At 43.2% G+C, this 16493-nt stretch overlaps 1 protein-coding gene across 3 annotated transcripts; it reads right to left on the bottom strand.

The window, feature by feature from the left end:
- Positions 1-704: 704 nt before the first annotated feature.
- On the bottom strand, positions 705-16285 carry LOC119220489 (1-phosphatidylinositol 4,5-bisphosphate phosphodiesterase delta-3-A). 3 transcript variants are annotated; one of them, XM_037476577.2, is made up of 15 exons: positions 15740-16281; positions 9721-9888; positions 7220-7448; positions 6342-6471; positions 5648-5873; positions 4564-4765; positions 4317-4461; positions 3932-4084; positions 3693-3845; positions 3442-3592; positions 3224-3340; positions 2795-2973; positions 2529-2664; positions 2129-2278; positions 705-2029 (listed from the first exon to the last, which is right to left on the bottom strand). In XM_037476577.2, the coding sequence occupies exons 1-15, from the start codon at positions 15828-15830 to the stop codon at positions 1887-1889; spliced, it is 2373 nt and encodes a 790-aa protein (XP_037332474.1). In that variant the 5' UTR covers positions 15831-16281; the 3' UTR covers positions 705-1886. The 3 variants fall into 3 exon arrangements, 2 of the variants coding, with proteins under 2 accessions (XP_037332474.1, XP_062421867.1); XM_062565883.1 differs by lacking the exon at positions 15740-16281 and adding an exon at positions 14243-14297; XR_005120595.2 differs by having other exon boundaries at positions 1841-2029; positions 2760-2973; positions 15740-16285.
- Positions 16286-16493: the final 208 nt, after the last annotated feature.

Here is a 16493-nt window from a genome sequence, read left to right as displayed (position 1 = left end):
CCCGCAGCAGGTTTTGATTACTGGCTGAATTATTGGTTCATTATCGTATTGCAAATGCTTTTTTGCATTTAGAATACATGTTATTTGGATAATACTGCTGTACTGTTTGGAGATTGTTTGGAGATTCAATGGCGTTCCCCCGGTCACAATACAGGGTAGTAAAATCTAAAAATTGTGACAGTAACAACAGACGGAGACTGTTAAAAAGCTCAAAATGTACCTCTAAGATGTTGTGGAATAGAAGTACAAGAATGCAGAAAATGGTAATACTAACTACTTATTTCAACCACTTAACATAATTGGGCTACATGTACAATGATGAAGTATGGCTCCATTTTCATATACAAAGTCCTCTATATAGTAGTTGTAAGATAAAGCTGAGGTCTGTGTTCGTGGTTGATAATAGCTCTGCAAATTATTAGTTTATGTTGTACGGAATCAAGGTTAAACATGTTTAACTTTAATTCTTTTCAAGAAGACCCATGGGAATAAGGAAAAAAAACATTTTTTGTATATTTTGTAGTACTTGCTGACCTTTTTTTTACCCGTCTTTGGCCATCGGCACATTTGCATGCAGTTCACTGACCTTTGTGATCTTCTGCAGATTATCAGCTTGCAAATATCTATATATTCTGTATCCTCCACACATACCCATACTCTGTCTCTCTTGGTAGTGTATGCAAAAACGACAACAAAACACAGCATTGAGTTGTTAGTGTTTTTAAGAAAACAGTATTTTCTACTTTATACATAATACCAACTGTCAGACGCACAACACAGGCTTTACACTTTAACACTGCAAAGTCATACTGAACCATTTTTTACATAATATTGAAATCCATTCTCATCATATATCCTGTTATTACAGTAATCCATCTGCAATACCTTTCAATATTACAACATGTTACATGTTATTATCAGGGATCTCCTTATAAGAGCAGCAAAAGATTCACATTTGCCTAAAATAACTTTAGGTTGTGCGAGATGGTTCAAGCACAATTTTAAGATATGAATTTACGGATGTTAATTGGCTGCACAAATAATTATACGGCGATGTTCATAGGAAAAAAGGCAAAATGAGCCTTCACACAAAAAACATGTGAATACCTTAGTACATGTAAAAACAATGCTGGGTTAAATACAGCAAATGACATTTGCAAAAATGTTAAGTCAAAGTTAATGCTTCTTATATTTCAAGTAAGCTGTGGAAACACTTTGTCATAACATTAAAAGTGCCAAGTATCTTATCAAGTAAGTAAATTAATAGGCAATGTCATTATGCTTTCATCCTTCAGAGATGACTACTAGATTGGTATTGCACCACAATCAAGGTTTAAATAATTCATTAAACAATCATTTTAATCACATGCTTGGATTTTCTCTCAGAGCAGTTTAAAATGATACAGCAGTTGAGTTAAGTTAAGGAACTGTTGCTTCTATTTAAAATATGCTCATTTGTTAAGTTCAAGTCAACTACTGAAGTATAAAAATGTTAAAATACTTTTAAAATATGAAAGATTAATTAACATTATCTTCAGTTTAACAGATCATTAGATAACCACCTACACATCAGAGTGAACAACACTAAAAGGAATTTAGTAACGAGTCCCATGTTGGTCTTTCTCACTAACCACAATCCTCTGTACTAGATCAGACTCTCCCACAGTCCATCATGGATTCATTAGCCACCCGGACGCAATTCATCTGCTAAGAGTCAGTGTGCTTCCTCATCTCTCTCCTCCTGTAGTGGGAAGTGGCTCCGTGTAAATCGGACCACTTGAAGTCTGGACGTAGAAGGCCGGCTCTCGGCAACAGCAGCGGACTCTCTCTCTCTGCTTACATCCAGAGCTCCGTCTTCAAAGCTTTCCATTTAGTTCAGATGCACGTCATACCTTGCCTTTGGCAATGGCGATACGCTCGGACACAGTTTTGATGGGCTTTCCTTTGCGGGTCACTTTCACGTGAATGAAGAGTGTGGCTGGGGACAGACTGGAACCGTCTGCCTTCAACAAATGAACATGTCGATAACCTGAGAAGAAAGAGTATGTCGTTCACACACAGATGACCACAAAACAGGCTGCAGGGATGACTGGTCAAAAATATGCACGCAGTGGATTTTTATGAGCACCTTTTTGCAGGCTTATGAAAGGTAAAGTGAACTGCCCCACAAAGTCGTTTTTGGCGTTGTGATCATGGTCCTCCACAACAAACCGTACGAGAGCCAGCTCAGGGACCTGCAGCTGGAAGCTCAGAGTGCAGTCCCATCGTGGGTTAAAACCTGTAGAGGGCGCACAAGAGCCACAAATACATCATCCAGTAAAGTACCTCTCAAACGAACTAATCACGGCAATGGGCAGGATCCCTGCAGCTTAATGCCATCATCTGTTGCCTCCTGCTTTTACATAGTGAAAAACAGCATATTAGCCAGTTGTCTCATAGCAATAAAAGATCAGCATAACAATGAGTCTTCGTTATCTGCTTAAATCAGATATTAACATATGATAAGATTTATGATGTCTCCGAGTTACCATTGTTGTCAATGCGGTGGGTTTTATCTCTTGCATTATCAATAGCCACCCCATGAATTTCAACCCACACTTGTGGGTCCACAATGGAGCTGGCCTTCTCCGTGTTGATTTTTGGCAGCTGCTGTGCAGATAGTATCTGAAAAACAAAATGCAATCAGTCAAAAATGTCATAACCAATTATGATCATGGTCCAATTTATTTGATTTGTTTAACCCCAAATCACTACAGTACAGTGAAACAGCCGATCCGACAACGTCACCGCTCACGCGTATGGTCAGCTGGGTGGGGGTGTGACCGGGGCCTCCGCCCGTGTTCTCTGGGTCAAAGGCGGATGTCGGGCTGCACAGGAAGCCCGGTTTAAGAACGTATCCACAGCGACCATTGGTGAGGAAGCGACCCTGGTTCAGGTCCATCTGCTCCCCGGAAGTCTGGAAGTTTAGAGCCACTGCACAGCCCGGAGAGTGGAGTCAGAAACACGGCCTGATCACGAGTCCACGGAAAACATTAAAAACACCAGCCAACGTCGTCCTTCAGTAAATGCCGGTGACATCACGTGTCACGACGTAGGGCGCCTCAAGCAGAAATGAATCAAGATAACCGTTGGCTTTTGAAGGGTGACACAATGTGATCCAAATGTTATGTCATAACGTGCGGCCACCAGAACAGCATCCATGCCTCTAGTGTGGAGTACTAACCCATCTGACAGCCGCCATTCCACATTTCCTGAGGGTCATAGTTGGATGATTGGAGGCGCTGGCCAGAGGGGTAGATCCTGCTCAGCTGCTTGCTGTTGTGTCTCACAAAAAGCTTTCCTGCGAATGAAAAGAAGATATTCGCATAAAGCAATGGCAGAAAAAAAAAAATGGACTTTTCTCTCTGTACTGTCAAGATGCAATTATTTCCATTGTTGTACCCGAGTCTTTGATGAGCCTGAGGGCTTCACTTTCAGAGAAGGAGGACATTTCATTTGGAGGTTTTTCAGACGCATTTTCGAAGCCCCGGAATGAGACACTACTGCAGTACACCACCAGCTCCGATAGCTCAGGGCTGAGTTTAGAACAGACCTGAGGAGGGCAAACATAAAGGAACATTTTAATGCAAACCTCTCAAAACGTTCACGTCAACAGCGTCTCGGGCTTAATGACCAGTCTGGCCGAAACTGACCTTGGCAGATTCCTTCTTGGGGGTGGTCTTACTGCCACTTACGGGTTCATCTTCAGAGCTTGAGGAGAAGCTGGCGCAGCTTCCACCCTTGCCCAGCTGGCCTAAGTGAGGAGTGAGCTTCTTCCCTTTTACTAGAATACGCCCTTTCAGCTCCTGAAACGAAGGTCGTTGGAATGAATCACCAGATTGCAGATGGTCTTGTATTAAGGGATCTAGCTCCGTGTCGGCGTGGCGTGCACCTCAGGAGAAGGCAGATCCTCCTGCGGTTGGGCACAGAGAGGCTTGGTGAGCAGTTTCCTGCCAAGGAGGGTGCGGAGGTGCTTGGCCATGACGGCCTGCTGCTCCACAGAACAGTGGTTCTCCAAGGACAGGATTAGAGGATACGGTGACGCCTTCAGGGGGGAAACGCAGGGAAATGCAATTAGATCACATGATAGCTATGCACAACCTGATGCTGTATTGCTATAGTATGTCAAAACCAAAAATACCACAGGGTTGCCTCATAGCCAAGTACGCAACCACAAGAGGCGCAGTGGTACTCACTTATTTCATAAGCATCATTGAAAAGCATCAAGCATACGGTCATAGCTGAGGATTTACAACATCCAATCAACGTCCTCTGACCTTAAAGGCGTACTGGGCGATGGTTTCAATGACCTCCTTAAAAGGCACCTTGGAGGTGAGCGTGTGGCCATGGTAGATGACAGGTTCACCTTTATCTCCATCCCAGCAGTCCAGCTCCACGCAGCGACAGCCCTGATTTAGAGCCCTGTCAGTGAAAGACGCGCGCTTGGGAACCGGTTTTAAGCGACACCATAATAGGTTTTGATCATGCGGAGATATAAGACGCCCTTCATGAAGTTCCGAATACCTGATGTACGGCTCAGTGCTGCTGGCGCCTGTGACTTGGTCCTTGGTAAGGTAAGTGTTGTGGGAGGAGGAGATGAAGTAGTGGGCCAAAGGGCGGCTCATGTCCTGGTAGACTCTGGCATGGTCGGGATTAACCACATCGTTCTCCCGGGACAGCATGTACATGGTGAAACCATTCTGGGTCATGAAGTGATTCTTCTGAGCTGCAATGACAAAGTGTTTAAAGTGTCTTGTTACAACTCTAATAGACCAACTGCGGTTTTATCTTAATTTGTATATTCCTCTATATCTTATTGTATATTAACATGTTCATATTATTCTACACCGTGTCGTCTTGTCTAATGTTATGCACCACCCGCCACATGAAATTCCTTGCAGGTCCAACATACTTTAGCAATAAATGTTTCCGACTTTGATCCCATTTTTTATTCTGTCACATGGATCAAGCTCAACAGTCATGATGTTGTCAAACCTTTGCACCCCACTGAATCCCTTATTTCAGAAACTATCCACAGATTCTCTCTTGCTCAAGTTACATTTTCTTGCTTTGAGCAAAACATAACTTTATAGAATAAAAATAAGGTTGGTATAAATAAGATATTTGAGGCTCTATTGAAAATGAAATGAATTTGTATTTATTATATATATATAATATTCTATATTAAATAAAAATAAGATTGCTTGAGTCAACAACAGTGCTTCTATCACGTATTCATGCAAAGCCCTTTAAATGAAGCCTTTCTTTGACTCTAGGTGAACGTAGTTTACGCTCATTTCTTTGTTTTGAACTTCTGCAAATCAATAAAACAGGTTTTCTATCTGTATTCTGTACAGTTTGAGTTGTTGAGGGTGGAATTTTCTTTTTCATTGCAGATATTGATTGTGCGGACCACTTAGTTCTTCCTCAAAATAAACCACTTCAACTGCTGGAAACATAGAAGTGCATCCCATGATTGCACAGCAGCAGAGCCATTAAGCCATTGAATCCACGGGGAAATTCACAGAATTTATAATGAAACTGTTGTGTGTGTGTGTGTGTGTGTGTGGTTTCTTTAAAGCCTGTAACGACTGCTTCGAGGACCTACCCCAGTCGTTGAGCTCATAAGTGAGTGTGAGGCTCTGAGCATGATTCAACGAGGCGTCCTCCCCTTGGTCTCCCAGGAAGTCCCGTAGCTCAGCCATGGCGAGGACACAGCCGTTGCTTGAATAGTGTCTGAAGACTGCGTCCAGCTCGGGCCGTCGGAGCAGCTCCCGGCAGAACTCCTCAATTTCTACATGGTCGAGACGACCGTCACAGGATCGGTCGCACCTCTGCGACACGGATGTGGAGTTAGAAAGTGACAACAACAAAAGTCAGGCACACGCAGAGACACGGGGCAAACACAATATGCTTTTATTTTGGGAATGCTTCGTATCCCCCTGTGGAGAAAGAATCCACATAACAAAAACAACCCAGCTGTGTGTAAGAACACGGGTACTTGGGGAGGGCGAGTTGCATCGAGGCGCAGCATGAAAACCCACAGTTCAGCTATGATAACAGAGACGGGGAGCTGAGGGACATAGCAGGCAGAAATGCCCCATAAGGAGAATAGCTGGGTGCGGCTTTGTTGAGGCGAGAGGGAGGAGATAAAGACGTGAACGGGTGTCGGTGGGTGGGTGGCTCGCCGCTGGCTTGGCGATTGAACACAGACTCAAGAGTGCAGGGCGTCACGGTAAATTACAGAAATAAAAGGATAATTTGCAGGTGGTAAAAATGAAGATACACGGGAAGATCCTGACCTTGAATAAACAGCGAGCATACTGCTCACTCAGGTCAATGTTGATCATCTGGAGCAGCCGCTTCACCTCGTCGTAGCTCATCTTGCCGTCCTGGTTGTGGTCCGCTCGCCTCAGGTAGCTTCGGATCCAAGTGAGGAGGGCTAAGGAATTCAACCAGACTAAGTGTCCAAGACTACAGTTAGTCAAGTAAGGCAGGTCATTGTGTTCATAATGTGCTTGGAAACCCGTCTGATACCATACCAATTACACAGCAAGAGCAGCCTCAAAAATAATCATCAAGTAAAACAATAATAATAATAATATTAACCTTTATGAAGGTTAGTTTTATTGCAAATCTGTTGTATTTGACTCCTTTGGTTTTAGTTGTGTATATTTAATAAAGTGGCAACTGAGTCTATCCTGGAAGGCATTACCCAATACTCTTTTGTTGACTTGAACAAAGTTCATTATAGGGTTTACCTCTAGATCTATTATAATTAAATGAAACGATAAATGCCAGTAAAGACGCTCTTTGTTGTTTGTTCAGAGGGATGCACTTGCAAATCGAATGCAACTGCGTTGATAGCAACGCAAGGCCAATTAGTTTGTCACCTGCGTGTGCAAACTAAATGACAATAAACGTCATAAGGCTGCTTTATGAAACATAATAGACAAGATAAGGGCCCTGGTGATTCATATGTTCACAGACTAAAGATAATGTTGTACTCTACCTGATTTTATCCACTGGCTATGTGGGATTGTAAGTAACAGTGATGGTCAGACTATATTTAGCCACCATTTTCTTTTAATTACCTCTAACTTTAGCTATGCTGTCGCCATAGCGACGCTGCCTCAGCTCCACTCTATTTATTCTAGCGTGTTAAAATAGGAAAGGATATTGGTCCAGCTTTTGCTTCTGAGACATGTCGGCCACATGCGCCTTTAACGTGCGCAGCCCTCGCACCCAGCGCTGAGCATCCTCCTCACTCGGGCACAGCAGGTCCAGGCTCTTCCTGGCGCCCCTGAAGACCACCGTGAAGCACTTGCTCTCCGGCACCGACCCACACAGCCGCCTCAGCGCCTCGGACTGACAGCCTTCACGCACACACTCGACTTCCGTCACTGCGACTGGAGGAAGAGGAAAAAAGAAGAAAAAAGAGAGGGAGAGAGAGAGAGAGAGAGAGAGAGAGAGAGAGAGAGAGATTCTTATGTTGTTGAGTAAACACCACTCTGCCACTAGGGGTGAAAAGCTTAAGGACAAACGCCATGTCCTTTCAGGGAATCATAGGTCCCAGGAAGCAGAGCGTCATAGCAACAAACAAACAAAATATAAGCACTTCGATGAGTCATTATCTCAACATGGTGAATGTAAATGATCATGTGGACGATTGATTTATATTACAAAAGTAACATTTTGAACACAAACTTTTGATAATTATCTCTAAACACAAAGCACAGCTAACAAATATAGCATTTATTATAAAATATCAGGATTAACAATTGTTTTCTGATGGATTCACACACACCAAAAAGTTGGAAATCTAATAACTGTCATGTGATTTTTACACTCTTTTGCCCAGGAGAGACCCAAACACTGGCCCCAACACAACAACTGTATTCAGCACCTTTTCTATTGCTGCACTTGGAAGCCTACTGCGCAATCATTCCTGGAAGTAGCCTCAACACAGAATGAGGCGATTACATGACAATAGCCTCATTCTGTTACTGCAGGTCATAAATCCTCTGTACTCCCCCTTCCTTCTTTGTGCTTTGCCCATGGGCGTGGAAGAAATGATTAGATACGTGTGTGTGCGTGGTTCAGAAAGGGACGGCAGAAGTGGGAACTGTTGTATTCTATGCCAAGTCTTTGGGAGGGTCAGATGCAGCACTGAACTGCAGGTGCCAGATCACACTGGACCTGCAGAAACACCTGGAGATCGGAAAAAGGGGATCCAAGCCAATCCTCCACCCTGTACTCACACAAACCCACACTTAAAAAATAAAAAAAAAACATGAGATGCAGCATTACCGGTATGCATCTGAAGAGGCCCGGCTGTCCTCACACTATTTGTTGACATCATTGTAAGGAGTGTTACACGCGTCAATTGGACCTCTATGTGTCTATTTCTGGAGCTGCTGCGGCTCAATTAAGACGGCCTTCACAAAACATCAAACCCAACCACCCTTCCTCCGAACCCTCTGTAAGGATAAGGGCTTCAGCATCAAACTGCAGGATGAAGGGCACAAACCAGGTGGAAGGTGCGGGAGCTAAAACTAAAAAAAAAAAAAAATAAGATGGGAAGAGAGATTTCATCACTAGTCCAGCTAGCAATGAAGTATCAATTCAAAAGTAATGAAAAAGCTGGGATAACATAAATGCCCCATATTTTGGCTTTCTCTACAGAGTCTAATCTCTTTAGTTTGAATGTCTTTTCTGTGTCAACAAGAGGCAGAGGGAAAGGCCTGCTGAGGTTAAATAAGCTACTATCTTTTTATGATTAACGTTACAATCTGTTGCAACGCCTGGGTCACCTTGTTTCAGGACTCTTTCAAGCATTGGTGTTCATGTAATCCCCTTGTGTAAAGTAGACAGAGCGTGCCATTGCAGCAAAGACATGAATATAAGTTTAACCCTTGAATGGTTCAGGTCTGTGGAACGCGAAGTCTCAAAACATAAAATAATACAATGTTATTTTACTAATCTCAGACGTATTTGCCTTGGTTCATTTTCTGCAAAGATGCACGTTTGAATTACATACATGGTGTTTGGTTTACAGTAGTTTTGAATAGTTTAACTTTTGTTTTTGCTAAATCAGTCCAAACAAAAATAATTAGGTCTCAAATCTATTAATTCACCAAACCTTATCTAGCCATGCAGATAAGGTGGTTCATCTTGGGACACGTAACATCCAACAAAATCACAGCGGGGCAGAAGTGAGTCAGCGGTGTGCGGCCGACTCTTTGTGAATCGGTAGATGAGCTGCACACAATTATTGTTTAGCCAGATTACAGACCCCATGATTATTGTCCTCACTTGCAGTGGAAACAAACAGCCCTATTATAAGGCAAAGCATGCGATTTGGCCGAGATGAAACACCTCAATAATCCTGAACAATAGATCTGGCGCCCAGAGACACATCCCAGTCTGCACTGGGCTGCTGGGAGGCCTGCTGGTCTCTCTTTGTAACCATTTGGATACGTTTCCTTTCAGGGAAATAACGGAACTTTCTCAAATCTGGTGTTGCGCAGGCTTCCTCTTATAACCAAGTCTTTGTGGTTTCCCTCTTTTTCACCTTTATACTCCCTACTTGTCTGCTCAAGCCAGACCCCTCCACAGCCACCCACACACACACACACTCTCTCGGTTCTCAAAGCCCAGTTTTGTTTCAGCAACACTCACATGTCTGCTGGGCTTTAGCTTTGCGGGAGCTCTTGGTGGATTCACACCACACGGTGAGCCCGTCATCCAGCAGCCGCAGGTTTCGGCTCTTCTGCCACCTAGAAGAGCGAATCTTCACCATGTTGCAGCCCTGGATCATCCCACGTACGTCCTCATTGTCCACCAGCCCTGGAGCACACAAACACATTTCTCTTAGGAAGCTTGTATGCGAGTCCTAAGTCTTTAGTTCTCGCCTGTAAGGTTAACAACGCTATGCTTGCACCACTATGAGGCTGTGATTAGCAAAGTGTTGCTTTGTGCTAATTTTCAACTGCTGATATTCAGCTAGTATAATATTTACCATGTTAATCATCTTAGTTTAGTGTAGGCTAACATATATTGATTAGCACAAAGTGCAGCTGAGGCTGATAGTGTTGGAGGTATTTAGTTATAAATAAACCAACATATGTTCCCGGAATCAAATTGGGAAAGAAGAGACAATTCTGCCCCACTCTAACAACACTTCCCCAAGCGGGATTATTAGGTTTGTCTTTTATCGGGCTTTGTAGTGGATATTCTTTCTAAAATGACAACTTCACATGCAACACCAGTCTTCCATTTGTTAAGCCAAAGTCACATATACAGTCAACACTGCTGCTTGTACCATAAACGCAAGGCTGTGTTTCATATACAAATCTCAGACCAGGAAGGGTGGGATGAGGACCTGTGCTGAGTGACGCTGCCTTGGTTTCAGTTGAAAAGTGATGTAATGCTTTGTCAAAGCAATGTTTATTTTTGTCAGCCCTGAACGAGGTAGGGCAAGCTATAGCAGAAGATAAAAGCTAAAAAGGCAAGAGGCGTGGTGGACACGAAAGACAGGTTTAAGTTGCCATAAGTTAAGTCATGTTGTGTCACTGAAACACAGAAAGGAAAACAAGAAACTGAAGTCTACCAGCTACTGCCTTTTGGAACATTTGCCAATTACTTGTGGAAACATGGCATGATCAATCAATAGTCTGAAGCCAATGATGATTGTGGACGAAAGGGTTAAAAGGTGAAACGAAGGTGTGTTTACACACCAGTTGAAAACAGGACAGACCTACAGGACACTCGGGGTGCAATCCAATACTGTGGAAAAAAAGGTTTACCGATTCATCTTGGTCAAGTTCTTTTGAGGGCCGTCATCATTCTTGTCATAAGTTATGTGTTAATAAAGCACATTCCGCTATGGCTCATTGCTTCCTTTGTAGGGATCAATGAGGCCTCTAACAGAGCATTTTTTCTGTTTTTTAGGACTTTTCTAAAGGAAAGGTTTTAGGGAAACTCTCACTCTTGTTGAATTATTCTGAAGAATAATTCAGAAGTTTGTTCTGCTCACTTAACAATGATTAGTTAACAATCAGTTGGCAAAGTTCCTTAAACTTTCCCTTAAACCACAGTCCTTGGACTGTCTCTGCCACTTGGCCAACAAACTCCCATTAGGGCCCCCGACGCTTCAGCACAACAGAAAGTGCTCTCGGCTCCCTCCCCCTCAACTAGAAAGCATCCGAGTGCAGCCGTGGATCTCTCCCCATCCGTGTGAAACACAAAGAAATCCCCCGACCAGCCCTCCATCCATAGCAACTCGGTTTGTCAAGCCGTTACCACATGCAAGGCATTCCCACAGGCGGAATACATGGGCCAGATTAACTGCAGGTCAGTGACCACACTAAACAGCCCCAATCCACTGCTTTCTGTTTATTATTGCCTATCTTTCCAAATCCACATTCTTGCTTTCCTACCTGCTTTATTTTAAATGTCAAAACAACAAAACAAGTTAGCACAAGCCTGAAAGGGTTGGACAATCAGAGGCACATTCAACGTTTCATACACTTCAGAAAATTTCAAGGCTGTGAAAAGGAGGGATGGGCCTGATTATTCAGGCAAGAGAACAGAGTAGTCTCTTAGTTTTCACTGTCTCCTGCAGAAAATCAGGTTGACGTCCCCTTCCTCAGGAGGTTTAAAGCCTTTCATGTCAACCGACTAGCAACCGTGCTGATGTATTTTATTGCAAGAATTTCAACAGCATGGAGATTATAAACGCAGCTAAATAAGAGTCTACAACCATGGTTGCTCCCAACCAAGCTCTGCAGTGCTTTGAGCTAAATGCTAGCACCAGCATGCTAACATGCCCTAGATGGTAATGCTGATATGCAGCACATGTCATGTTTATCATGCTTACCATCTCAATTTGGCAAACAATAATTATAGTGCTAATAGTAACTTAGTAGCACATCCTCAAGTAGCACTTGAAGTGGAATTACTTTTAAAATATATTTGGTGATAAGACATTTTGTAAAGGGTGCTAGATCAAATATCAGCCACATTAGCATCTATTTGACTTTTCACAATCATGTTTCACATGTTTCATGCCAGCATTTGTTTGCGTACATACATCAAGTACAGCTACGAATGACTCGTTTTGCAGGGATTCTGGTCTTAAAGAGTACTGGGCTGAATTTTCTCTACAATGATTGACAATTAACGGTCATTGTAAATGATCACAGACAATGACAAAGTGATTGTGGTTCACCCTGTTGAGGACCAAATGTGATATCATTGAACATCTAAATCAAAAAGCGGTTGAGAGGCAAAAAAAAAGTCAAAAGAGACTCATCGACGGTGAACCACGAATGTCTGTAGAAAAATAGGTTGCCATGTCAGATGTTGGAAGAAATTCACATGTGAAGACCTGGTGTCGGAGACGAAAAGTCAGCCAAGTCAGTTGTGAATGTCTCACCCAGTAGTTGCAAATAGCATTTCAGTGTGGACCGAAGTGGCAAACCTGCTCCATCTCAGAACAAGCGGCTAAAAAGATGAAAACGAGGAAACAATAAACATTTCTGTTGCTCCTAAAAGGAGCATTTCTTTGAGGGAACGCGTGTGCAGCGGGAGCACCGTGAACTGGGAGGTGGATCAGAAAGAAAATAACCATCAGCTGGTCCGTATTAGATTGTGACTGCATGAGTCCTCTTCACTTACACCCACATACCATCTCCTCCTGGGACACGGTTCACGTTTCTCTCAGCATAACTGCCTCAAGACTCAGCTAGCAAGGACTCTGCACTTGCATAAATATAGAAAAGGGAGGGTGTTGACATGGTTCGAGCAGTGGGTCAATTCAATTTTCTTAATTCTGTCTCACAGCTGTCCTCACGATATGGGTCCATTTTCATGAAAATGATGATATCCACAATGAAAAAATGTTTTCTGAGGAGAGCTTAACTTAAAATGATTGCAGTCATGACACTTAAAAATATATTCCCCTCAAAAAGGAGAGTACTTTAATTGGAGGAGAGCGTTTTCTTTTTTTTTTTTAGGACAGTACAATGTTGAGCATGAAAACAAAATATTGAATACAAAGACATTTGTGTTCAGCTGAAAATAAGCAGCCCCCAGTTCAAACATTCTTTTAGTCTTTCATAATGAATTCATTCACTTAATCATTAATAAGCAAGACATGAACACAGTGAGGAGTCCATAATTGAGATAGTGATTGTTGTGTGTGTTGTGCAGCTTACAGAGCTCTCAGAACTTTAATATCGGGATTGTGAAAGACCAAAGATCTTTAGTTGCAGGGATCTTCCCTTCCTCGGTTGGCAAATAAACAATAAACAAACAAGATGTGTGGGGGGTGGAAAGGGAGTCACCTTTCTTTTGGAATATTCCTAATATGATGATTTCATTGTATACTGGTGTACAGAAAAAAAAGGATTCTCTACTTACTACCCTGAAAACAAGAGGAATATTTTTCATTCAGATTATAGAATAAGTTTTACATAAAAAAAGAAAAGCTACCAATACTTCAATCTGGTGTAGAATTCCTATTAAAGTTAAAAGGCTGCATTCTGGGTCTGGGTTCATACAAATTTGTTCGCACAATAACATAATTGACTTGTTTCACCGTCACAGCTCCTTGGAGCCCTGGAGTTGACGACATTGCCAACAACTCTGAACCGACTCCACAAACCCCCACAGCAGACATCCGGGGGAAGTGGATGGATTTGTACGTTGGTCTGATTCAAACAAACATGTTCACACAGGGCTGCACGGCTGCATATATGCATATAAATATAATCCTGATTATTGTCAGTCATTCATTTTAAGGGACAACATCTTTGTATTGCATTTTTTCACGTTTAATTCAATGAACAAGATCACTGCTTCCACTTTGACAGTTGTGCCACATTCTGGCTAATGTACACAGCTTTGCACCGGACTGCATCACAGTGCAGCTCAATGAAGGAAAACATAAAGTAAATAGTGTCAGCGCTTTGAACCCCAAATTAAAACAGCACTGCTTTCACTCATGCTGTGCTACATTCCAGCTAACGTGCACATATTTCAGGCGGTTAAACAAGTTAGTCGCATGGCTACGCGGCGCAAACACAACCCTAACGCACTCGGTGCATATGCTTTGTTCTTAGTTAACATCACTAGCCCTAAATTCCCCCCCCCTCCCCAAAAAAACAAACAAAAAACATCCAGCCCACGGATGACAAACCTTTTGGGGGAACTAGCTCCTCTCCTTCTGCTCCTGACATTTGAACTACCTTTCACAGCAGTGCAGTCTGCCTCCCTGTCTCTCCACCCGTCTACCGTGCACATCCGGAATCCACTGCAGACGGGACTTTCTCTGAGGCCGCAAGGCTGCGCCCACGACGCCTCCCATGGCCTTCTCCACCTTGGTGGTTGGCTGACTGTTAGTCGAGGGAGTGCATGATTTGAATTGTGGCACAACACGCATTTTCCGACAGCAATGTCGCTGCTCGTCGAATTGCTTCAGATTGCTTCACAAGGTTCACGTGAAACGGTCCGTTGGCTTAAATTGGGCGAGACGTCTATGAACGAAACGCGCAAGGCTGCTCCTTTGACTTCACGCGACACAACGTGTCATTCTATTACTTGTATTCAAAATGCCCCGTATAGGAGTTTCCTGTATTTCAATTCAATTTAATTAAAAAGTGTTGGTGTTGAGCTTATAACTTCATATTGTAAATCTGACAATGCCAATGGCCGTGTAAAATATTGCTATCGATTATTGGCTCCAGGCACAAAATTTACATTTTTAATAGTATAAGTAGGCCGAAATCAGCTTCTGGGATCTTTTCAGACGACCTGACAGGGGCCTTGTCGCTTGTAAGCAGGTGTCTATTTGAGGGGCAGGGTGGCTGCATGAGCTGAGAGGGCTTGTGTGAAGGGTGCAGCAGCCAATCAGAGCTGATCAGAGACGGTAGGCCGAGGTCTGGTGAAGAGCTTGAATCACATGTTTGGTCTGCTGATGTGATGAAAACGTCATACAAATATCTTCGGGTCTACTTGACCGGTAAAATACACTGGAACTGGTGTGTTAGTGTGCCTCGGTGTTCCACTGAACAACTCAGAAGGTCCTTTATCACCGCAGCAAGCCACATTTTAATGGGTTTTTTTTTAGATTCTAGTATAATTCTGACATTAATCATGCACCTTATGACAGTCATGGTTCCCATTTATTTGCTGTGATGTCTTCTCATGTCTAACGTCTTTTGTGTGTAGCAAAGGTTGTTGGTGACAATTTTCCCTCCCTCTAGTTATAATCAAGTTCAAGTCAATACAAGTTTTTTCTAATATCAGTGGGCTTGTGAGAGAGATCAGCGCTACAGAGACCCATGATCACTTGAAAATACCCCCACGCTGACCATTCCAGTTCGGCTTAATGGGTCACTTAACTCAAGCTGATTACCAAAAAAAGAAGAAGCTGTCAGTCATGTCTCTATTTATTTGTTTCTAAATTAGGAAACATGGGCCACTAGTACGTGGCCCAACACAAATTATGGTCTTGCATGAGTACCTCGCAAGGAAATACCTGGTACCAAGGAAAACCTTACCACAAAGGATGCAAGGCTGTGCCAATGACATCACACCCCATAAAATACCCGGATAAAAGAATCGCAATACAACAGAGATCAAAGTCCCTGCTGAAATGTAGAAATTCATGATTAGTATAAATCATAATCCTTACCGAGTCTCCTGAGGGAGTCCATCGCCTTCTCGGCACCTTTCCTCCGTTGCTCTGTGGTACAGGTGGCCGCTGACTTACCGCTGCCCAACATGATCAAAACTCCAGCGAGAATAACCGCAGGCTGCAACTTTAGGGCTCAAGATTTGCCCGGTAACTTTCGGGTTATTGAGCGAGTCTGGGCGCGTGCATGTGTTTTCCGGAGCAGATTGGTGCTGCTCCAGTAAAGCCCCCCCCCCAACCCACCCACCCCACTTCTCCTTAAATGACAGAGACCACTGGGAGCAACAGTTACTCGTTCTCCACATGTGTGTGTGAGGTCCCTCGTTGACGCGGCGCTCCGTTCCTCAGCGTAATATGACTCCAAACAAGGCGCACAGTTTGCGCACTCCCGCCTCCTCCCGCTGCCCCAATCATCCCCATTACGCAGCGCACGAGGCACAGCTGGTCAAGCTCGAGAACACGAGTACACGCACTCGAGGGCTTCGCTTTGGTGCGATTTAATGGTGTAGGCTACTTGTCTTTATAATGTATTTGCATATCCAATTTATATAAATCTGTTTATAGGATACGACCTTATTGATTCACACGCCTCCGTGCAGTTTATATCAAGTGATTCAACAAGCTCCACCTTCTCACGTACTGCACATTCACTTCAAGGTGTCACTAATGTAATACAGCCTAACCTCCATGTTTAATCTGTCATTCTGCGTAAAGGGTACTTTACTTTTGGCAGTTCAGGTATATTTTGAAGTTA

Source organism: Pungitius pungitius, chromosome 12 (genome assembly GCF_949316345.1).
Source record: "Pungitius pungitius chromosome 12, fPunPun2.1, whole genome shotgun sequence".
Lineage (NCBI taxonomy): Eukaryota > Metazoa > Chordata > Actinopteri > Perciformes > Gasterosteidae > Pungitius > Pungitius pungitius.
Note: the sequence above shows the minus strand (reverse complement) of the source record. Positions and strands in the feature narration are given on the sequence as shown.

Excerpts from the sequence above, each read along its gene's own strand:
- LOC119220489 (XM_037476577.2), bottom strand. The coding sequence starts at position 15,830 with ATGTTGGGCAGCGGTAAGTCAGCGGCCACCTGTACCACAGAGCAACGG. Across the intron at positions 9,889-15,739 it reads GGACTCCCTCAGGAGACTCG|GGCTGGTGGACAATGAGGAC; the intron begins GTAAGGATTATG and ends TGTGTGCTCCAG. Across the intron at positions 3,593-3,692 it reads CCAAGAAGGAATCTGCCAAG|GTCTGTTCTAAACTCAGCCC; the intron begins GTCAGTTTCGGC and ends TGCCCTCCTCAG.